Consider the following 24,623-nt stretch of genomic DNA (forward strand, 5'->3'; position numbering starts at 1 on the left):
TATGTTATTGTACATGTTATAAAGTTCACATAAGGGGAAGCCAAATTTAGTACCCCATTTATGTTATTGTACATGTTATAAAGTTCACATATAATTATATGAATATATCGTACTAGTGTGTTTGAACTTTGAGATGGCATCCCAATTTTGTAAAGTGGGAGTTCAATGCTAAGGTCCCATTAAGAAAGGGATGTATATGTATCAGTGTTGCACATATCACGATAATATTGGAATTAACGCTATAGTACCGTCGAAATCACCTATGTCGATATTATCACTGATATTTATCGTGATAATTTGGCAAAATCGAAATTATCGCGATAATTTAATTTATCACAATAATTTATGGAAATTATTGCGAGTCGAATGAATTTATCACCCTACTATTCCAAATTTCATTTTTAAGTGCCCGGGTCCCCTTTTTTTTGTCATTTCAGTTTTTGGCTTGCTGGGATTGAGCTCTGAGAGGCATAGTGACTTTGTGACTTGACTATAACCAGTGAACAAAGGAATTTCCATACATTTTTTTGCCATTAGCTGAGTATTTGTGGAGTGGATATCTACTCCAATATACCATTTCCACATTTCTAGGTATGTAAAAAAAAATTCTCCTTCATTTTCTTTGTTTTTCAAGATCTAGTATAGGGTATGCAATGTTCATTAGATATACCTCTTTTTTCTCTCTTTGATTGGAGGATTTAATACTTATGTAGCTAGGGTTGAGATCTGAAGGGCCAAACATTGTGACCATTTTTCATCAAGCAAACAAGGGGAAATCCATAGTTTTCTTTGCCATCAGCTGAGCATTTTTGGAGTGGAGATTTACTCCAGTATACCATATCCATATTTATTATTTCCAGGTATGTAAAAAGAAATTGCCTTCCTTTTCTTTGTTTTCCAAGATTAGTGATATACTATCAATTTAGAGTCTAACTCTTATCCTCTTTTGAATTTCCACATTTGTTTTGTGTGGTAGGTCCAAAACCTGAAAATTTAATCAGAGCTCTACAAAATGGCAAAGCCATTGGACCAAATGTGGGAGTATGGTGAGCCATGTGAGGATGATAATAGAGCAAAGCTAAGGTGCAAGCTCTGTGGAATGGAAATGTTTGGTGGAAACACCCGCTTGAAATACCACCTTGCCAAAATCCCAGGGCATGATGTGCATACATTGTCCTTATTGCAAAGAATTCAATTCGTGATAGTACTAGAAAGAGAGAATCACAAGCTTAGCGGATTATCGTTATAGACTTATAGTATCTAGAATCTAGATGCCTCATGATGATCATCTCATGAGATACATTTATTTTTGTTTTAAAGTGATTTTGTATTAAGTTTTAAGTTTTAACTATTATCTTGTCAGGACTCAACTCTTGACTAAGGAGTCAAGACAAAATGACAAATATCATATTTCAGACTTCAGTATCTAGTAGTAGTATCTTACTATCTACATCTTATACATTTTATATTGTAGTTTTATAATTTTATTTTCATATTTGTGTGACAATGTGTTTGTTAATTGTTTGATGTTGATGTTTGATAAGTGCTTTAGAAGAATACAAATTTGAAAAAATGTCATATTTCAGTATCTACTATCTAGTATCAATGATTGATGTACCACTTGAAATTTTATACATTTTATATAGTAGTTTTAAACTTTTATCTTCATATTTACGTGACAATGTGTTTATTTGATGTTGATGTTGCTTTAGAAGTTTAAAAAATCGAAAAAAAAAATGATTTTTTATTTTTTCAAGTTTCCCGATAATTTACCCTATATTGCGGATAATTAAAATTTTGGACCCCCCGGTGATAAGTTGCTGATAATGATAAAGGTAACATTGATATGTATCTCTAAATATTTCCTATTTTGTCCACTTAACTATGTCGTTGGGCTATAAAGCCCAAAGTTTTCAAAATTGTAAAGAAGTTATGTGGACTAGATTGCCTCGAGGCAAGAGTGTTCAAGGAGAGAAGCACCACCTAAATGGGAATATCAGTTGTGCATTTTCTCCTCACCTACCATCGCCAACTATTTTTTCAGTATTTTGGTCACTTTGAGTTGAGAAATGGGTTTGAAGAAGGTTCCCCATCTAAGTCACATGACACGAGGACACGTAAATACGAGTATTCAATACGAAACACAGCGACCTAGAAACAGGACACGGGGGACACGTTTTATATATGTTTAATATATATATATATATCGAAATATAGTTTTTTATCCATATTAAATTGTAGGTTGCAGCTTATCTAATCAAATTAAAATATAATTACTTCTCAAAGTTCATAGTTCACTTTAAAAAAATAAATAGAATCAAAATTTACTATTTAGAAATTAGAATGTGATATGCTTGGTCTTGATTCTTGAATATTCAATGTTCATTGTTCATGTACAACTTACAAGCACATAAGAAAATAACTAAAGTCTAATCCTATTGATTTCCTCTGCCCCTCTTGCGAGAAAATGCCACAACTTTCCCTTTTCCTCTAGATGTAGATGCTGGTGCTGGTGGAGTTGGCAGTGGAGTTTGCCATGCTCTAGAAGCTGAAGAACTAGAAGCAGGAGCTATAGGAGTTAGACCACGTCCTCTACTGGTGGCAGGGGTAGCCCGAGCAGTTGGTGTCACCTGGAAACATTACAATCTCCCAATCCTGAAATCCTGAAAAACTTATAAGTCTGCTGCATTTTGAATGAAATCTAAAATTCTACTTTCTCCATATGAAATCCAATGAGGCCGGAACCACTCTCAAACATCTTGAGTCATTTCATGGTAATGTTAAAAATTTAAGTAAAAGGATGAAAATGAAGATTAAGGAGAATGTCACTTTATGCAGGCAACGTTTTCTATCAACGGAATACGCGTTTTCCAGATGCAAGACATGACGAAAACCGGCGAATACGTTTTACATTTTACAGGACACGATGAAAAACGTTTTCGACACGTTTTAGGGCCGTTTTCATGTCCGACACGTAAAATACGGGACACGGGACCTTGGAGGACGTGTCCTGTGACTTAGTTCCCCATCTATTGCATGTTGCATGTTCAAGAGGTTCTTTTGGGAATTCAGAAATTTCAATTTCTGTTGCATGTGTTGGTGATGGGTTTATGCAATTGCTTTTCTCCATCATTGTCATGGCATTGACCAGGTATTTATTTTCACTCATGTGGCTATGGCTATGGTGGACGTAGGGAGCCTTTCTGTTACAGTGTTTTTGAGTGTGTATCTTGCTCCTTGATCTAATGAGGTTATTAGCAAGGAGGGTTTGGTGCATAGCTCTTTCCTTTTTCTAACAAAGATGTTCGCAAGAAGACTTTTTTCTAACAGTAGCCAACATGGTATTTGTGGTTGTACTAGATGCTTCTTCCTGACAGAGGTCTTTGGTTGACTTTTATTTTATGTTTGGGAGTAGCCAGCAAGGCAGCAATGGGTTAACCTATGGCTTTTCCTTGTTCTAGCACTGAGGCTAGCAAGGTTTTCTGTTGTTGTAATCCACTTTTGCCCTTGTTCTAGTGATGTGGCTAGCTAGGGTTTTGTAGCTGTAAATTGAAGGAGATTGTGAGAAATATTTCTATAGCATATCATTCCTCCTGTGATGGGGTGGCATTTGAGTAGTAGTGCCTATGGCTGGATGGTGAATCTGTCCCTTTGCAATTGGTTTCACAGATCATTACTTTTTTTTGAAGTTGGGGACTGATTATACTTCGTTACATTAGCTCTCAATTTTGAGGAAATTAATTGCAATATTGTAAACAGTTCATTTGAATTGTTTCCTTATGGGTTAGATAGGACAAGGTTTGTATGCTCTTGAATGTATATATTTAGAATTATTACTGTTCAATCTGTTAGAAATAATCTTCTGAGCTGTCTATGAGGCTGTTGATGTGAGTTCTTTCAAGTAGTACTGGTGTAAGAGAACAATGATTGATGACCCCAGCCAAAAGAAAGCATCAGGTATGCTACAGATTGGGCAAGTGCCAAACATGCTTTATGGTCCCAAAACTACAGTATAGGTAGGGCTGGTGTTTCTTTATTTTGTTGTATGAAAAACTCATTTTGTATCAGTTTGGATCTTAGTTTGCCCGGACATACACATAGTGATTTTAGAAGTGGCAACAACCAACTCTAGTTTATTTTGTTGAACTGTCAGTAATGAGTAGTTACTCATTTCTGTGAACATTTTGGTTTTTTCCAGTTATAGTTTTTAGCAGTATTTGACAGGTCAAGCGATTTAATCTTCGTCACTTTCTGCGGAGCATACAGTATCCATCCTTTTAGAATTCTCTAACCACATCATTGATGCAGTGAAATTTTAAGCTTAATGAATTTTTTTGGCTATGATTCATATCTAGTGCATAAAAAATAACTGGTTTAGAAACTAAAATTAATTAAGACTTTTGTTTCATTATCGTAATGCATCATCTCTTTTCTGACTATGCAATTTGTCTATTTTAAGCAATGGTGGTGGAAGCAGACAAAACATCAATAATCATATTGAAATAATACTTGGCAATGACCAATTGCAGCAATGGCTGTTTGCGAAGTGCCTAGCATTATCACAGTTCAATCAGCTCAATGCTATGTGGATGGTTCCCTTCATAAGTCAGAGGCTTTGGAATTAAAGAATCCGACGCAGTATTTTTCACAGGGCAAAGCATCATCCTGCTTGTCAGCAACAATGGTCAAATCCAGTGAGCCCGAGGATACGGCAACATCTGAGTTGAGGACTTCGACTTCATCTGGGCCGTCACAAAGTCATGAACTTGAATTATCTATTAGTGATGTCTGTGCACTGGAATTAACTAGAGCCCCAGGCAGTAGTTTTGATGCACATGTTATAAATTTGCAGGCATCTTTGGCAAGACCGGCAGATGTGATAGAAGAAGGTTCTATATCTAGTGCAGAGTCTGGAGAGTTGAGCCTTGTAGGACGGTCAATGAAAAGGATCAGGTCAAATGCATTGGCCTTCAACCCTGATGGAAATGAGACACACCCTGAAAATGAGCGTTTGCAATTTAAATGCCCCTCTTTAACAACTGGCAATGGTGACATAGTAGTGGGAATGAATAACTCAGCTTCGTCTTCTGACAAAGACTTGCCTTTGGCCCACAACAGCAGCCCCATTGATTGGAAGCTAGCAATGTCATGGCAATCTACACCAGACTGTTTTTCATTGGCACCATCATTATCACCCCAACTAATTTATGGGGCTTTTAGCAAAGTCGAACAACAGGATTCTCAACTAAAACCCCATTTACTTTCTGTATCAAAATGCAAGGATGGTTCTGAATTTAGCAGTGGTACTATTACATCTCCTGGTTTGGTGGGATTGGAACACCCATTTATGTATGGGAGGCCTAGTTATTTGCATAATATCTGCACATCAAGCAATGAGTTAATAACCTACTGTTCAAATACAACCACTCATACCAGAGATGAGATAGCTCCCATCTCAACAGGCTCGTTGTATGGAAACATCTCAGAACCAGTGACATCACGTGATCATGAAGTATTTCGACATAATCATCCATCCACGGAGTTTGGGCAGATAAACATGACCCAATGGCATTTACCATTACTGGAAAATAGGCAGCATACTCCAAATACAGGTTTTCCAAATGGCTTGTTTTTGGAGAATGTGAGCATAGATTTGCATCGTACGTGCTCAGCTGAAGCAAAGAAAGCACAAGGCTTGAGGTTGTCACAAAGAAGTGCAGAACTTGTTTCTAGTCCTGATGCCATCTTTCGTCTGTCGCTGGCACCAGTTTTTTCACCTATTCAACCAAACCAACACACATCAGAGTTCCCCTTTGAAATGAAAACCAGCTCTGAAATACTGATGAAAACCTTAAAATCTCCTTCCTTTTCAGGCATGAATGCTCCTTTCCTTCCTTCCACTAGACCGAGTGACAATTTGCTGTATAGTTCAGGTCCTCCAGCCAGCAACATTGATGTGTCTAAGTCAGATCAAGGACCTTCTATTGATTCTAGCTTTCAACACAAAGGAGGGCAGCAATCTCGTTTGAGTGATGTTCTTTATTCTGCCAAGGACCACCCAAGCTTGATTTCAGATCTGAACTTGTCACTATTGGTTCATGGTGAAACCCCTCCATGTAGTAGTTCAGCACCACTTCATTCTGTTCCATTATCCTCAGAAAATTTTATTTCTGCTAATAATCTATCTGTGACTACGGGAGGAATGGGATTAGAGCTTTTAGGGCTTTCAAATACATCTCCATATTTTGGTGCACTCTCAGTTGACTCGGACAATCACAATGTTCCTCCATGCATATCTGTAGTGATGGATGGTAGGTCTATTGGAGGAAGGGTTTGTCTTCAAAAACTTGATGGTTATGAAAGCTTTGCTCATACCATGTGGAACATGTTCAAGGACAACATTCAAGAGGATAGCATGGCTGCTTCTGGAGAAGGCTGCAGTCTTTCTAATGCAATTCCGGGGTTTGTGATTGCCTATGAAGATGCAGAGGGTGACCTTCTTCTTGCTGGTGATCTGTCATGGAGGTAAATTGACTTTTGTCTGAGCATATTCTTTAGTAAGGGGTGGACATTTCTGAGTATATATACTCAAGTGTTTCGGAAAACGTCATACGTGATAGCTGGGCAGTTTTCACATGTAGTGTTACAGCTGGAAATGACATTATCTATGACTACAGACATGTAGAGATGCAAATCATCTCCTTTGTTGATTGTGTTTTCTCTGTGTTTTGTTTGGATAGGAAAGTCTAGAATTTCGAGTGAATTACAAACATCAACAGGATTACCTTGTTGTTCTTTGAAAAAGTACTGGTCTTTGATGCTTTTTCAGTTTAGTTTTGTTACTTAATCTGGAGACTTTAAAAAATCAGTTTTTAATAATCGAGGAACTTTACTTCACAGGGATTTTGTTCGCGCAGCGAAGTGCATTAAAGTGGTACCAGCAAAGAAAAACAAAATGAAAGGTATTGAAAAGTTCAATTTTTGTACACATTTATTGCTACAGAATTTTTACAATTTAGACTACAGCTTTTCTAATCATTAGAAAATATATTTTCTTAATTTAAAAATGTCCTAGTGATGGCATTCGAGCTTAATGATAGTATAAACAAGAAAACTTTTACATGATTGCAGGAAGCTCATGAATATTCATATCAGTCTTATTGTAAACAAAAATTGGTAACAGGCACTCAGTCAATTGACCAGTACGATATTTGCTTGCAAGCACTGCCCAGTTGCAAATCACATATTCTAATGTTTGGAGTTCTGTGGCCGAACACTAAGATACAAAATTTTACGTGTTCCAGAAAATTGTGACTAAGAAGCTGGTGCCTTTTCCTTGCAGTAAATAAAAATCAAAGCCAATGTAATTGTCCTTTTAGTCATATGAGGAAGATTAAGGGAAATTATTAACGATAAGAGCATGTGCAAGCTGAAACTGTTCACTTATGGGCACCAAAATATTATTTGCCAGTCTTACACTGGCTTCACTCAATATTGTACAGTGTATTTCCATAATGTTCCAAATCCTTTGTGTGTAAATTTTGTACCTCGTCTTGGTCTGAGAATCTATATGCATCAACAATAAGGGAGGTGCTCTATCGCAGCTTCCATACGAATGTGCATAATAGATCAGAATTTTCTCCTAGTCAAAGTTTCTATCTGGATGCACACAATCTAATCCAAAATTGATCTTCTAAAGTTATGCATATAGAAATATGAATATAATCTGAAATGTAATTTGAATTTTACTCTATCTTTAGTCTGATGGACATATTCGTTAAACTTTAGTCTATTGGCTGTTGATAATGTTGATCTTTGCAAACTCTAGTCTGAATCAACCTTCTGGACGGAAATTCGCCATCAGACGCCATCCAGAAGTGTAGTGTGTGATCAAAATAGATTTTCATTGGATGGAAATTCTCCAATCAGAGACCATCCAGAAGTGTAGTGTATTCAAGGTTAAGAACCATTCCTCCATTCACTCAATATAGATTTTCATTAGGTACAACTCTTTTGTCATACATGTTAAAAATAATCAGTAGAGGACAATTATTATCTGTAGTTTTAGAAATCAGCTTCCAGTATGACATTATCTCTTTTCATTTTGTTCTAAAGATGATTTTGTTGTCTATGAAAAATTACAATGATCTTATAATATGAATAGGCAGGTGGCATATGCTGATCCTCACAAGTTTTATGTAGTACATCAGGATGAAAGCAACACCGAAAAAGAGAATTCGAATTGCCATAGATGATGTAATGCCATTAGAGGCACCAGTTCAGCAAGGAATTAATATTACTGCCGTTTTTGGCTCCCAACGCAACAGTAAAGGCAGAACCCTTGTCTAGTGGGGTCTTTCCAATCCCTTGGTTTTCCCATTTGTCAATCCACCTTCTTTATCTTCCATGTCTTTTTTTGGTAGATGGTGTGTAGTATAGTGGTAATCTCATCGTGCATGGGATTTTGAGATTTCGTTTTGTAGTAGCTTTTGACATTATAATTTCTTCTTGGCCTTGCTTTTTACTTTGATCTCTTGGAGGTACATTTGGCGAGAGACACTGGAGTAATAATATGTGGACCATTGCCCTCAGCGGTGAGACTTGGAAGAATTGAGCATTGTACTTTAGAGTAATAATATGTGGACCATTGCCCTCAGCGGTGAGACTTCTTGGAAGAATTGAGCATTGTACTTTAAAAATATAACGTTCACAAAAAGAATTGAAACAAAACCTGTTAAATTTCTAACGTTCACAAAAAGAATTGAAACAAAACCTGTTAAATTTCTTTTAGGCTAGATTGTTCTCTACTATGGATAATTGCATTTCCAATCTTTTTCATCATTTATATTACATTCACCCCATAACATCATATCATCATTAGCAATTGTGTAGAGAGAACAATAAATATCAACAATGCAATGAAACAGAAAGGAACAAAAAAAGACATACGCTATAGAGACACCAATATTTAAGTCAAGGACCAAGGGAAAACCCCACAAGGGGGAAAACCCAACCAGATATTCATCAATTGTTTAGTTGAGATACAAAGTACATCCATAATGAGATACATTAATCATATCAGGCTTCCTAGGGTTAATCCAAGTCACTGCACAACTTCGTTTGTGAACTGAACGGACAGTCTTACCTCTGATAATCAAATGAGTCCAAAGGAGTTGCTACCATATCACTGACATTTGTCCTTGTAAAGTATAAGATCATTGTATCCATCATAGACATGAGAGCACTACAATGTAAATCATGGTCATAGACAGACTTGCCATACTGTCATATATACTATCCCAACTGACATAGAGGCATTGTCACATACTGCCATAAACAAGGGTATACATCAGAGTCACTGTCATCACAGTGACCAAGGTCGCTGTTATACATTATTCATCATGACACTACAATAAATTTGCATCCAAATCTAGGGTTACTGCCATCAAATTCATTTCCATACTGCCATCAAGGATTACAACCATCAAGGTTTACTATCATTGAGAGTATTGTATATTGTTATCATTGTCGTCAAGATGCCACTGTCACAGTCATACTATCATGCCATACATCAAAGCAACAAAGTCACTATTATAGTCAAATACTAAGGTTATTATTGTGCAACAGGATCACTGTCCTAGTCAGCGATATCTACAAGTCAAGGTCACGGTAGTATGGATTATTGGTGCCGTCTATATCTGTCACGACCGTATGTATCACAACCAACATAAACTATTGTCAAAGGTATCTTTGTGTGAAGATCATGTCATAAACATTAATACTGAATTTGATCCACAAAAATTGACATGCGTAACCACAGTGAATGATACGAGCCATTAAATGCAAGCTATAGAAAAATAATGCGAGTTACACTGAAATAGCAATTCGAGTCACAAAGATAATAACGTGTACCACAAATGCAATATGGGCCAAATGCGAGCCATAGAGAATGAAACACGATCCACAGGAATGCCAACATATGCCTAGTTACAATGTGAGCTATAGAAGTAACAATTGAGCCACAATAATAACAAGCCACAGATAATTTGTAATGTGTTCCACAGGAAAGAGATCCAAGCCATTGTGAAGAGAATTGTAATGCGAACTATAACGAGTGTGGCCCACAAACACGAGCCATAGCCACAACGAGCCATGGTGAAGCGAGCCACAATATGAAAATGTGAGCCATTAAATGTGATCACTGGGCCAAAGACAATGATAGTGTATCACTCTGAAAATAAGAGCGAGCCTTAGATATTAGCACGAGCCACAGGAAACATGATTGAGATATGTTGTAGAATGCGAGCCATGGATATGTTAATGTGAACTTCAAAGATGCGTATCATCACCAATAATGCAAACCAGTGCAAAAGCGAACTCCAGATTGATAATACGAACCACATGAATTTATGTGGTCCAAATTCTTTAGATAGTGTGTGCTTGTTATTCACTCAAGAGTACAAAACGCGTTATTGAACAATTGGAAAAGATCTCGTGTATATAATTTTGAGGTATAACGATTAGCCTTTTCTAGGGCATTCCAATCAAGCCAACTTGACCTTTCATTATTTTTCCCTCTATATTTATATAAATCTTTATTAAATATATTTAGCAAATTGTTTGATGATTCTTAGTCTAAATAAAGTTGTTACACTTTAACATTAATATTTCTTTAATCCAATTATAAATTATTTCTTTAGGGAACGATGGGCTTCATTTAAGGCTAATGGGGAAATTTGTCCCATAGCCACCCAAATTTCAACTCTCTCTCAGTGTAGAGGAATTTCCATTTGCTTCATAAGTCTCATTTCAGATGTACATGATTGTTGCATGATGTCTCATCTCGTCTCATCTCATCTTGTCTCATAGAAGAAGAGTAACAATCAACGATAGGGGAAATTGATTAGATCCTCTAAACCCTACTAGTTTCCTAGTCATATCTTATGACCTTTATTTCCACTGCATCAATAATACATCCATCATATATTGTCTCAACTTGTCTCCCCTTTGATCATCCATTGAACAATAATGTCTCTATCTAAAAAAGAAGAATCATCGTAGGGGAGCTCTGGCTTCCACCCTATATCCATGGAAAATAAGGGATATTAATCAACCGCCCTATATATCAATCAACAATAGGCGAGATATAACTTAGCAGACAAGGATCACAACTATCCTATTGTCTAATGACAATAGGAAAGATACCACTTGCCATGAGAGGTAAGGATCACACCCATCCTATTGTCCCCTGATCTTCCCACATTGATCCTCAAGAATCAAAGTGGTATAACACATGCATCCCATCACTTGAGTGAGATACCACTTACCATGAGAGGTAAGGATCACAACCATCCTCACCCATTGACCAGATGGGTGGCAATTCCAACAAGCCCAACTTGTTGGTAGGATGCATACTGGGGTATACTCTATCAAGTCCCATACCATATAGTGGGAGATACCCAACTTGCCATAAATGTCAAAGATCACATACACCCTATAGTGATAATAGGCGAGGTACAACTTACCATGAATGGTAAGATTCACAACCATCCTATTGTCTAGAGTTCTCTCAACCCCATGAGCTCTTTGACTTGATTCCTCTCCTTGGGAGCTCAAATAGGGGGAAAGGCATAACTTAGTTTTCTCGATTATCCATGATCCTTTCTCGAGAGGGTCACATCTACTAGTCCAAGTTGCGCTCTGAAGACAAAGAACTTCCCTTTCGACAAAATATTGGTGAGAATGTCAACAACTAGCTCTGTTGAAGCCTCACTACTTCAATTCCTCAATAAACCAATGTCAGAGCCTCACTGCTCCCTTTGCATCATATCATAGATATAGTGATATCTAATCTCAACATGCTTGGACCAATCACAAAACACGAGATTCTCTAAAAGTCAGAGCTCACTCATATTATTGTAGTATATCACAGTCATGACCCACACATGCTTAAACAAATCTCCAAAGAGATTTCTCAATCATACTGCCTCGTAGCTAGCCGTGCCAACAACAATTTGCTTTGCCTCAATCGTATTCAAACCAACAAACTCTTGTTTCTGGCTTATCCAGGAAATTATGGCAAACCCCAAGCTAAAAACAACACCCAAACATGCGCTTCCTGTCAACAACATTTTCAATCTCAGAGAACATTGGCTTATCCATCAAATTTTCAGTAGTGTATCTCAGTCCATGATTAATAATCTAAACACATGGTTAACATCAACCCAATATACATATCCAGGTGTTATAGGCCATTTTTTCACATCTGGTCAATAGGCCTACAAATTAGATCAATCAACAACCGTGAACATGTTGTCATCATCCCTTTACAAAGCCTTAAGCATGACCTTTCCAAAAAGTCTGAGTTTTTTGGATTAATTGCTCAAAATCAATGTTTTTAGCCCCAGCGCATCCTATCCCTTTAGCCACCTGCATTTAGCATTGGTTGCTCCCTTCTGCTCCAGCGTTGGTCAACACTAGTTGCTCTTTTCTGTAGGTGCGTTGATTCTAGAAATTTAGGAAAATTAAAAAGAATTTTGAAGATTCCTCTCCTAGAAGCTTCCAAGGGTTGTTCTAACTATTTACCATGGATAAGAAACTCGAGTCTTATTTGATCCTACTTTGGATATTTCACCTCTTATCCCTTGAGCTTATCCTCCCATCATATGTGGATTTCAAGCTCATAATGGTTAATCCTAAACTACGATCCTTCTCCTATAAATTTACAACCATCCATAACATCAGGGTTGGATTTTGGAGATTGATTGTACCCTTATGTTGTTGCTTTGAACTTAAAGGAGTGACCATCTCTATGCATTAAGGTTGATATTGAAGCGTTCCTTGTGACAATGACAAGTCAACTTGGGGAGATATCTACAAAATTAGTTGTTGTAACATGATTAGTTTTGATAATTTAAATTTGCTGATATAATAAGTTTTAGTAGTTTATAAATAATAAATGGGTTTGCAAGAGTAAATGTGCCCTCAAAATGTAAAATTAAGTTCCATTAACTGGTTAATTTAATTAATCATGCATTTAAACATGATTAAATGATGTAATAAATTAAATTCAAACATGGTTTACAAACAACTGAGAACGAATTTTCAAAAACAGAAAGAGGTTTTCGTTTCCAACATCCTCATGTACAAAAACCACTCTCATTTTTCTAACAGCTGTTATGGTTGAGGTTTTCTGTTTCTTAGATTCTAATCTACAAAAACCTCTCTCAGTTTTGTAACAGAGGTTATGGTATTGGATATTTGGATGAATCTTTGCAGGGATGTTTTCCCGAATTTTCTTGGTTTTAGTCAGTGTTTTAAAATGCGGTTTTTGAGCAGGTGGAAACAAATTTTCAAAAATGGAAAGAGGTTTTTGTTGCTAACATCATAATTTACAAAAAACATCTCTAATTTTTCTAACAACTATTATGGTTTGGGAGAAACAAAGGTATTATAGGACCCTATTTTTCAAAATTTTGGGAGGAAAAAGCTCATAGACAGTTAGTGACTTGGAGGCCACATCAAATATGAGTTGCAATCAAATTTGAATTTATCTTCTTTATCAACAGAAATCTTCAAGGATAGTACTAGAACTCTTCAAATAGTTTTAGGTACCTTTATTTGTGTTTTATTTTTGTAATACAGTTTTCAAATATTTGTAATAACTCTTGATAACATTATCATGATATTTTGTGAGGAAATTGTATAAATACTTCATCAATTGAAGTAATATGTGTGGGCTTTTGATGCTAAGGCTCTTCAATTTGTAATAGCTTATATTATAGAATTTCTAATGAAGGCTTTCTGGCTCCAGTTTGACAGAATTTTGTGTTTTCTAGTGTTTCATATCTTATTTCTACACATGTTCAAAGCATTTATATGAAGATGTGGGTAAGTGTAGATTAAGTCTTAATCTCTCTGAAATCCCTTGTAAAATCATAACTTTTAGAAAAAAATTAGCTTATTGGACTATTTGTCCAAGATAACTCCTCTTTGACTGGTTTTTGCTTTATGCCTTCTGATAGCCATTAAAAGATATTAGCTTAATGGACTATCTGTCCGAAATAGCTCCTCGTAGAACTATTTTCAGTTTGGCCTTCGGTTTCCTTTGAATATATTTTGTTGGGTTGTAGAAATATTCTACACACATCCAAATTTTCCTAGTTGTTAAGAACTCTGTTTGATTGCTTAATTATTAGGAATCTCCTTACATTCTTCTATCATAATCCTTGAAAAGTTAAGTCATTTTGTCAGGCTGGAAGCTGACATGTTCTGAAGGGACCCTGTGAGAGAGGCCTTTAATCATGGATAGGGATTGTCATTGATCGCCAACCACCCCCAATTAAAACCATAAATCTGGCCATTGTGCTTCAAAGGCTGTTGTTCAGTGACAGGTGAACAACGTTAAACAAAGCCTCGTAACCACTAAGGGAGCCCCCTCTGGTTCAAGGGCCAGCTTGAACCTAAAGGCTGGTTGAGTTGGTTTCCTGGCGTAGTTTTTGCAGCCAAGGACTACCTACGAGAAATAGGTACAACATCTGGCACCATTGTTGGGGAACGTAGTGATGAAGATATCTTTATCCCAGAAATGATAAAGATTAGATCTATTCCTTGCTGGTGAACAAGGAGTAGGCATTTATTATTGGTTGCATTGCTTTCACCTGGCGACTCCACTTTGTCATATGGTGATTCCACTGGGTAACCGATCCTATTGTTTCGAAATTTCAGCTGCCTTTATTGCTATGCAAGGTTCATTGATACTTGCAATCAACAGTATATGTCTCTCCCTCTCAACCATGGTTAGAAATCTAAAATGTCTACAGAGGATGCAACTTTTAAAGTACACATGTGAGTATAAGTTTCCCATGGGATTTCATGTTCATATTGTATATATTCTTTAGATTTTTAGCTGTTGGCAACGTGGTTTGTCAATAAATCCACTCTGCACTTGGTTACATTGGAAAGCAGATTACACCTAACAGTGTAAATTTTTTCAATTCAGTTAGATAGAGGCGTGGGGATTGAATAGATATTATGAGTTTGTTAAAATTGGCAACTAGGGCCAAACTCCATGTGGGTCACCTTATTTATGGCAACTGATATTTTTCCTAGATTCCTCTTGTCAAGAGGTATAGGATTGATCTAAAGATCATTCGATTTTGACAAGTATTTATGGAGATGAATTTATTTGTATTTACTTGACAAATTGTCAAGGTCCGCCAGCAACTAAATGTGTGGCAGACATGCCCAGCCAATCATATAAGTACAAGTGAGGTTGATTCATTATCAACTCATCTCATCTCAACTCATATTCTCTCTCCTCATCTTATTGGACAAGCAAGAAGGACGAATTATGGCAAATTCTCTCACACGTGCAAGAAGAAGGATGAATTAGGGCAACGTTCACTGAATTAGGGCAGCATTTAGGGTAGCGTTGAATTTCTGGGCAACGTTGACATTTCTAAGGCCACGTTGACCAAATGCTGGGTTGCTTTATGGAGCGTTGACCAAGGGAAGACTTGTGCTGACTTTTTAGGCGTTGCGTTGACCTGAAAGTTGACCAGTGTTGACTAGTTTGGGTTGATCGCAGATTGTTGAACTTTTGACTGATTATTGTGGATTGTTTTGGGCTGCTGAAGATAGTTTTTGAAGACCGAGTTCTTCAAGTTGACTAGAAGTCAATCCGAGGTTGTTTTGACCAAGTTTGACTTCTTTGATTTAGGGTTTGCTGTTGATGTTATAAAATTAAAGAATTCTGAATTGTACTATTTCTCTCTACTGAACTATTGAAGATTAAAGAAGAATTGATTAAAGGGTTTCCCCTCATTGGGGTTTGTCATTGGCTAGCCACCACATCTTGTGTCTCTTGCCTTGGCTTGTTTTCTGTCAATCGTTTAATGTTGTATCGGCACTTTACTTTATGTTTATGTGATTGCTAAACATTGGCTAATAAAAATTTGAAGTAAACTGCTCTAAGCGTAGAACATACCATAATTTAACATGGTATCATAGCTGAGGTGAAGACAAAGCCCAAGCAAGAGCAAGAGCTAGAGAAATCATCGAAAGCTGTTGAAGCAATCTTAAAGAAGTCATGGGGTCCTCAGCATACTTCTCCACTGAAGACAAACTTCGTGAGAAGTCTGACTATCATGGATGGAAGATGTCTCTCGATCTGACATTAGAAGAGCAGGAAGTGTTGGACCATGTGAGAGGCAGAATTGTTGAGCCTCCATCAAATGCATCCACTGCTACAAAGAACAAGTGGACCAAGGGAGAAGTTAAAGCAAAGAAGATCATCCAGGACTCTATCGACAAGCCCCTGGTTGCCTATGTTTCCAAGCTGACCACTTATAAGGAAATCTATGATAGACGAGTGAGTTTATTCAAAGTTAATGATGCAAGTCAAGTTTTGTTTCTTAGTAATAAGCTAAAGGAAATTAAGAAGGGCAAATATGAGAGTATGCAAGCATATTTCTTGAGGATCACTGAGATCAAGAATGATCTCCTATATATTGGGGAAGTAGTTATTGACAGGGAAATGACTATCACAACTCTAGGAGGGCCACCACTTGAATGGTATATATTTAGGACTACTCTTCTCAACAATAATGTAATTCCTGGATTTGAGAAATTGATGGCAAGATGCATTGAAGAAGAAATAAGGATGGAAGAGCAAGAAATGTCCGCACTTAAAGGAAATCCCTCTACCTTTCTTCTCATGCTAAAAGAAGAAACCATTCTGGGGCTAAATCCAAAGGAAAGGCTAGACTGAAAGGTGGAAGAAAAGGACAATGTTACGATTGCAACAAAATGGGCCACTATGCGAGGGAGTGCCCTGATAAAAGGGACTCACACCATGACGGTGGCCAAAATCACTCTCAAGGCAATCAAAGGAATGGCAGGGCCAATGGCAGAGGTAAAAGGAGTGAGGGAAATCAAGGAAGAGGTCAACCCTTCAAGAAGGCAAGAAACTCCAGGTATGAATCTAATGTTCTTAACAATAAGCAAGATGAATATTATCTACCAGCGGCCCCCTCTACTACTGCTCCCCCGGACTCACTGGGAAATTGGCTTATTGATAGTGGCGCCTCAAGGCACTTCACTGGTTACAAAGAAGCTCTCTCTAATCTGATAGAGAAGGAGACCAACTTGGAAATTGTTCTTGGGAACAACTCAAAATATCTCGTGGAAGGCGTAGGGAATGTCACTCTTCAATTGAATCAGGGAAATACAATTCATTTACAAGAAGTCCTATATGTATCTGATCTCAAAAAGAACCTAGTGTTCATTTCGGCAATGGAAGACAAAGGCTACAAGGTGGCCTTCATCGGTGGCAAGGTACGTGTATGGAAAAATAAATTTAAAGATGCTTTCACTCTTGGGTTTTAAATTGATTCATTATATCAGGTTAGAAGAAGTCCGTGGGGTGTCATGTCTTGTGACATATCTTTTCAATTCGAACTATGGCATCAAAGGTTTGCTCACCTTCATTATAAAGCTCTACCCGATATGAGAAAAATGGTGATCGGGATGCTCGAGTTCAAATTAGAGCAAGAAGGTGTATGTTCAGGATGTGCTGAAGGAAAGCTTAAAAGGGGACCATTCCCCTCAAGCCAAAGCAAGACCTCTGATATATTGTAGTTGGTTCACTCAGACATATCTGGTATGATGCCTATGAACTCTTTGGGAGGATATTTATATTACCTCACTTTTACGGATGATTATTCTCGTAAGACTTGGATATACTTCTTGAAAAAGAAGGATGAAGTGTTCTCTTGGTTTCGTCACTTCAAAGCCTTGATCGAGAATCAAACCGAAAAGAAAATCAAGATTTTAAGGACTGATAATGGGACTGAGTATGAATCCAATGAGTTCCATGACTTTTGCAAAGACGCTGGCATTAAGAGGGAGACTACAACACCATATACAACTGAGCAAAATGGTGTGGCGGAAAGGAAGAATCGTACGATTGTGGAAGCTGTTCGTGCTATGCTCCATGATCAAAGACTTCCGAAGTTTCTATGGGCTGAAGCTGCGAATATCACCGTATATGTGCAAAACCAATGCCCTCATCAAGCATTGGGTTCCAAGACTCTCGAATAAATGTTCACTTGTAAGAAACCTGACGTATCTCATTTTAGAATTTTTGGAAGTCCTGTATAATTTCATGTGTCGAAATAGAAAAGGAATAAATTGGGTGCATCTGGAAAGAAAGGAATCTTCGTGGGTTATAGTGAAAATACTAAGGGCTATAGAATCTATGTGGTTGGTCATAGGGAAGTCGAGATTAGCCATGATGTTACCTTTTATGAAGATATGGCTCTTAGCAGAGTTGACAATCTTCCTACCCGAAGGGAATCTAAAGAAGCCGACACCAGGAAACCGGAGGAAAAGGAAGATGAGACGATGCCTGATGTGGAAGAACCTATGTATCCTATTGATCCCCCTCCGCAAGAGCCTTCCTCTTCTAGGAAGAGGCCTTCATGGCTTAGGGGGATACTTGATGATGCTGAAGGACACATTGCACCTAGAGGGACTTTCTGGGAAAGTAAGAAGTCGGCCAGGTATCAGGGATACTTGACCATCATGAGCACGATCATCCAAAAGGAGCCTTCATCATTTGCAGAAGTTGTCAAGCATCAAGTCTGGAAGGATGCTATGACTGAGGAACATGAGTCCATCATGAAAAACGATGTCCGGGATGTGGTCCCCAGACCCCAGGACAAAGTCGTCGTCACTTCGAAATGGCTTTACAAGATAAAGCATGAAGTTGATGGAAGCGCTGAAAAGTATAAGGTTCGTTTTGTCGCGTGTGGCTTCTCTCAGAAGGAAGGTATATACTATGATGAGATATTTTTCCTTGTTGCCTGATACACCACCATCTGCTCGATCATAGCCCTCGCTGCTTCGTAAGGATGGAACCTACATCAAATGGATGTCAACACTGCATTCTTGCATGGTTCAAGCAAAGAGGAAGTCTATGTGGAACAACTAGAAGGATTTGAGATTCATGACCGAGAATCTCACGTGTGTAGGTTAAAGAAATCCCTCTATGGGCTGATGCAAGCACCCTGAGCATGGTATGAGAGGACCGATAGATACTTGATGAAGCTGGGATTCACTAGGAGTGAAGCCAACCCTAACCTTTACTTTAAGGTTGAAGATAACAAACCTCTCATACTGGTGTTGTATGTTGACGACCTCTTTTTGATAGGTGCAGACCCTCTCATTCTCAAATGTAAGAGGGAGTTGGCTTCCAAGTTCGAGATGAAGGACCTAGGACTGATGCACTATTTCCTAGGACTGGAAGTCTGGCAGAAACCAGGGGAGATTTTCCTATCTCAAGGAAAATATGTGGTGAAGATATTGGAGAGATTTGGTATGGTGGAATGCAAGCCCATTACTACCCCGACGCAGCTTGACTTCAAGAAGTTAAGCCATGGTGCTGCCGGACCTGTTTTACAAAATGTTACCGAGTATCGTCAACTCATCGGAGCATTGATGTTCTTAGTGAACTACTGTCCGGATATATGTTTTGCAGTCAACACGTTGAGTCAACATATGGTTGAGCCTCACCACACCCATTATATTGGTGCCAAGAATCTGTTGAGATATCTTCGTGGCACAATCACTCATGGGTTGAGATACACTGCCGGAAATGTGCGACTACATGGATATACTGATGTTGATTGGGCAAGTAGTGTGGTGGACCGAAAGAGCACTTCCGGGTGCTTTTTCTCTTTGGGATTTGCCTCGATATCCTGGATGAGCAAAAAGTGGAAGTCAGTGGCTTTGAGCACCGCCGAGGTAGAGTACATTGCTGCTAGTATGGCCTCTTGTGAGGCGGTCTAGTTGCGGAAGCTCTTCAGTGAGCTGTTTGGATTTACATTGGATACTACCATGATCCTATGTGACAACCAAAGCGAGATTTGTTTATCAGAGAATCTCGTATTTCATGATCACTCCAAGCATATTGATATCAGGTACCACTATATCCGGGATATGGTGCAGTGGGGAGCAATAAGGCTCCAACATATCAGTACAGATGAACAGGTCGCTGACATTTTGACGAAGCCCCTAGGAAAGGTCAAATTCTTGACTTTTCGAGAATGACTTGGTGTCGTTGAGAGACCCTCTTATGAGGGTTGTGTATGATGCATACATTGAGCTCTGGGAGCTCCAGGGGGCGTGGGGTATTTCTTGGAGCAACATGCAACCATAGGGCGACTCACCCTCCCCTGGTGGTGCGCTAAGTACAGGGTGAAAGGTTCAACCTTCGCCTGTGACACCCCGTGGCGACTGTGGGACAAGATGATTAGTTCTCCTGTGGACCAGGATGATTAGTTCTCCCGTGGCAACTATTGGACAGGATGATTCGTTCTCCTGTGGACCGGATGATTAGTTCTCTTGTGGAGGCATCCCACCCATGTAGTGTGGGACTCATGGGAAATACCTCTCATCTGATCAATGAGTAGAGAAATGGGGTTAGGGACCATTAGTAGTTCTATTGATGGACGCATCATTGTATCTACCGTACTCCCTATGCTAGGATGACCTCCATTGCTCTGGGATCAGTGAGAGTGGTATGACACACTCTAAGACTGACTTCAGGTTAGTGGAGGATGGTATGATACATCCTCGATCATTTATTCTTCTTCATAGTTCAGCGGAGAAGAGCAAAGTAGAGCAGAGCCAAGTAGTGCAAGGCAGTGTATTTTATGGCAGGGATTGGATCGACGGTCAGACGAATTAGCAGATGGAGTTCTCCTTAGTTGAGAGGGAGTGCTAAAATTGGAAACTAGGGGCAAACTCCATGTGGGTCACCTTATTTATGGCCACTGATATTTTTCCTAGATTTCTCTTGTTGAGAGGTGTAGGATTGATCTAAAGATCATCTGATTCCGACGAGTATTTATGGAGATATGAATTTATTTGTATTTACTTGACAAATTGTCAAGGTCGGCCAACAACGAAATGTGTGGCACACATGCCTAGCCAATCATATAAGTACAAGTGAGGTTGATACATTATCAACTCATCTCATCTCAACTCATCTTCTCTCTCCTCATCTTATTGGGCAAGCAAGAAGGACAAATTAGGGCAGCTTCTCTTACACGTGCAAGAAGAAGGACGAATTAGGGATGCGTTGACATTTCTAGGGCGGCGTTGACCAAATGCTAGGATTTTTTATGGAGCGTTGACCAAGGGAAGACCTACGCTGACTTTTTAGGGGATGTGTTGACCAACATTGACCAGAAAGTTGACCAGCGTTGACTGGGAAGGGCTGACTGCAGATTGTTGAACTTTTGATTGATTATTGTGCACTGTTTTGCGCTGCTGAAGATAGCTGTTGAAGACAGAGTTCTTCAAGTTGACTAGAATTCAGTCCAGGGTTGTTTTGACTAAGTTTGACTTTGTTGATTTAGGGTTTGCTGCTGCTGTTATAAAATTATAGAATTCTGAATTGTATTATTTCTCTCTACTGAACTATTGAAGATTAAAGAAGAATTGATTAAAGGGTTTCCCCGCATTGGGGTTTGTCCCTGGCTATCGGCCACATCTTGTGTCTCTTGTCTTAGCTTGTTTTTTGTCGATCGTTTAATGTTCTATCTGTACTTTACGTTTATGTGATTGCGAAAAAGTGGGTAATAAAAGATTTGAAGTACATTGCTTTAAGCATAGAACATACCATAATTTAACAGAGTTTCAGTATGCAGTAGATCAGCATGTTCGTTATTTATGAGTGGTGTGATTTGAAGAATATATGATAGATCAACTTATATTTTCAGCCTCTAGAAATTTTCAGTTTTCATATTTCAGTATGAAAGAGTATCTGAATTTGCAGGGATATGGTTGCATTTTACAGTTGCAAGGTGTAGTGTGCGGTAGCAGAGTATTCAAATGAAAACACTTGTCCATAGGGATTGGTTATATTTCTATATAAGATGGAAAATCAGTGGTTGATGGTTTTATGGCATGACTCCATGCCCAACACTAAAGGCAACTGGTCTACTAGTTCTCTACATCCCACAAGGGGAAGCAGTTCCCATTGGGGCCGATGTTGTAACATGATTAGTTTTAATAATTTAAATTTGCTGATATAATAGGTTTTAATAGTTTAGAAATAATAAATGGGTCTGCAAGAGTAAATGCGCCCTCAAAATGTAAATTTAAGTTTTATTAGCTGGTTGATTTAATTAATCATGCATTTAAACATGATTAAATGATGTAATAAATTAAATTCAAACATGGTTTACAAACAACTGAGAACAAATTTTCAAAAACAGAAAGAGGTTTTTGTTTCCAACATCCTCATGTACAAAAACCACTCTCATTTTTCTAACAACTATTATGGTTTTGGAGATGCAAATGCATCTTTGAAGGCATGTTTTCTAGAAATTTCATGTTTTAGTCACCTTTTTGCAGAGAATATTGTGGCCAAACAAAGATGAATCTTGGGGAACTGGAGGAGGTTTTTGTTACTCAGATTCTAATCTATAAAATCCTCTCTCACTTTTGTAGCAGAAGTTATGGTTTTGGATATTTGGATGAATCTTTGCAGGCATGTTTTCCCGAATTTTCCTGTTTTTAGCGAATGTTTTAAAATGCGGTTTCCGAGCAGGTGAAAATGAATTTTTAAAAACAAAAAGAGGTTTTTGTTATTAACATCATAATTTACAAAAACCTCTCTCTTTCAAACACTATTATGGTTTGAGAGAAAAAAAAATGTATTACAAGACCCTATTTTTCATAATTTCAGGAGGAAAAAGCTCAAAGACAGTTAGTGACTTGGAGGCCACCTCATCAAATAGGAGTTGCAATCAAATTCGAATTTCTATTCTTTATCAACAAAAATCCTCAAGGATAATACTAGAACTCTTCAAATAGTTTTAGTTACCTTTATTTATGTTTTATTTTTGTACTATAGTTTTCAGAAATTTGTAATAGCTCTTGATATTTTTATCAAGATATTTTGTGAGAAAATTATATAAATACTTCATCAATTGAAGTAATATGTGTTGGATTTTGATGCCAAGGTTCTTCAATTTGTAATGGCTTCTATTATAGGATTTCTAATGAAAGCCTTCCGGCTCCAGTTTGATTGAATTTTGTGTTTTCTAGTGTTTCATATCTTATTTCTACACATGTTCAAAGCATTTATATGAAGGTGTGGGTAAGTGTAGATTAAGTCTTAATCTCTCTTAAATCCTCTGTAAAATCAGGACCTTTAGAAAAAAGATTAGCTTATTGGACTATATGTCCAAGATAACTCCTCTTTGACTGGTTTTTGATTTATGCCTTATGATAGCCCTTAAAAGATATTAGCTTATTCGACTATCTGCCCTAAATAACTCGTTTTAGAATTGTTTTGAGTTTGGCCTTCAGTTTCCTTTGAATATATATTTTTGGGCTATAGAAATCTTCTACACGCATCCAAATTTCCCTAGTTGTTAAGAAGTCTGTCTGATTGCTTAATTATTAGGAATCTCCTTACATTCTTCTATCATAATACTTGAAAAGCTAAGCCATTATGTCATGTTGGGAGTTGACACATTCTGAAGGGAACCTGTGAGAGAGGCCTTAATCATGGATAGGAATTGTCATTCACTGCCAACCACCCCCAATTAAAACCATAAATCTGGCCATTGTGCTTCAAAGGTTGTTGTTCAGTGACAGGTGAACAACATTAAACTGTTGGGAATAATACTGAGAGGGGGGGTGAATCAGTGTTTATAAATCAATATTTTTTTCATTTCCATAATCAGAGTTACATACGCTACTTCAATGAAGGAAACTCGCATGTGCACACAACTGTTCTTAAGACAACCAACGCATATCTAGTGATCTATTGATTCAGTTAATTCATCATATGTCGATCTTTAATCAGTGCATCAATACTTTATTTAAACATTAAACAGTAACCATGTGGAGTAATAACAGAATAAACCATCACACATAAGCAACACATATGAACACCAAGATTTAAGGTGGAAACCCAATGCGGAAGAAAATCCACATGTTGTTATTGTCTCTATCTTCTTTTAATATAAAGAATAGTCTGTTTATAATCTTGTACTGGTGCAGGCTCATACCAGTACGTAAACACTCACCTGCAGAAGGCTACAACCTTCTCTCGTTCTCCAGCTTCTATTGGAAGGGAGCTACAACCCCCTAGTTCTTGTACTAGTCAATATGTTTACTAGTACGTAGGCTCCGACCTACAGAAGGCTACAACCTTCACTTGTTCTCCAGTTGCTACTGGAAGGGAGCTCCAACCCCCTGATCAAATCACCAGCCACTACTGGAAGGAAGCTTTGACTTCCTCACTGAAGGCTCCAACCCTCAGTATCCTCCAGGGACCACGTTTCATAAATTTTCACACTGGATACTCCTGGTACACAATACTACAATATGAAGGCCACGTTTCATCAAATTTTCACACTGGACCCATTAGTAACATTGAAGCTCAAAATCAATCACCACTATTATACAACCATCAAAACCAATCATTGAAACTCAATCATCAATTTTTGAATCAACCATAATTGAATCAATCAATGACTGAAACCTCTGAGATACTGAATCAATCAATGACTGAAACCTCTGACATACTGAATCAAACA

At 37.9% G+C, this 24,623-nt stretch overlaps 1 protein-coding gene across 5 annotated transcripts in view; it reads left to right on the top strand.

Moving 5' to 3' along the window:
• LOC149143188 (uncharacterized) overlaps positions 1 to 21,903 on the top strand; it is a 121,391-nt gene extending 99,488 nt beyond the window's left edge. For 2 of the 5 annotated variants that reach the window (XM_089447367.1, XM_089447369.1), the window contains 3 exons: positions 4,530 to 6,525; positions 6,901 to 6,962; positions 21,866 to 21,903. In XM_089447367.1, coding sequence (XP_089303493.1) covers positions 4,530 to 6,525; positions 6,901 to 6,962; positions 21,866 to 21,888 — 2,081 coding nt within the window. In that variant the 3' untranslated portion in view covers positions 21,889 to 21,903. Of the gene's footprint in view, positions 1 to 4,459; positions 6,526 to 6,900; positions 6,963 to 7,131; positions 7,315 to 21,865 lie in introns of those variants that run through there. The other 3 variants (XM_089447370.1, XM_089447371.1, XM_089447368.1) reach the window with 2 other exon arrangements.
• Positions 21,904 to 24,623: the final 2,720 nt, after the last annotated feature.

Source organism: Pinus tabuliformis, chromosome X, assembly GCF_031772625.1.
Source record: "Pinus tabuliformis cultivar Carrire ecotype Pingquan chromosome X, CPIR1, whole genome shotgun sequence".
NCBI lineage: Eukaryota > Viridiplantae > Streptophyta > Pinopsida > Pinales > Pinaceae > Pinus > Pinus tabuliformis.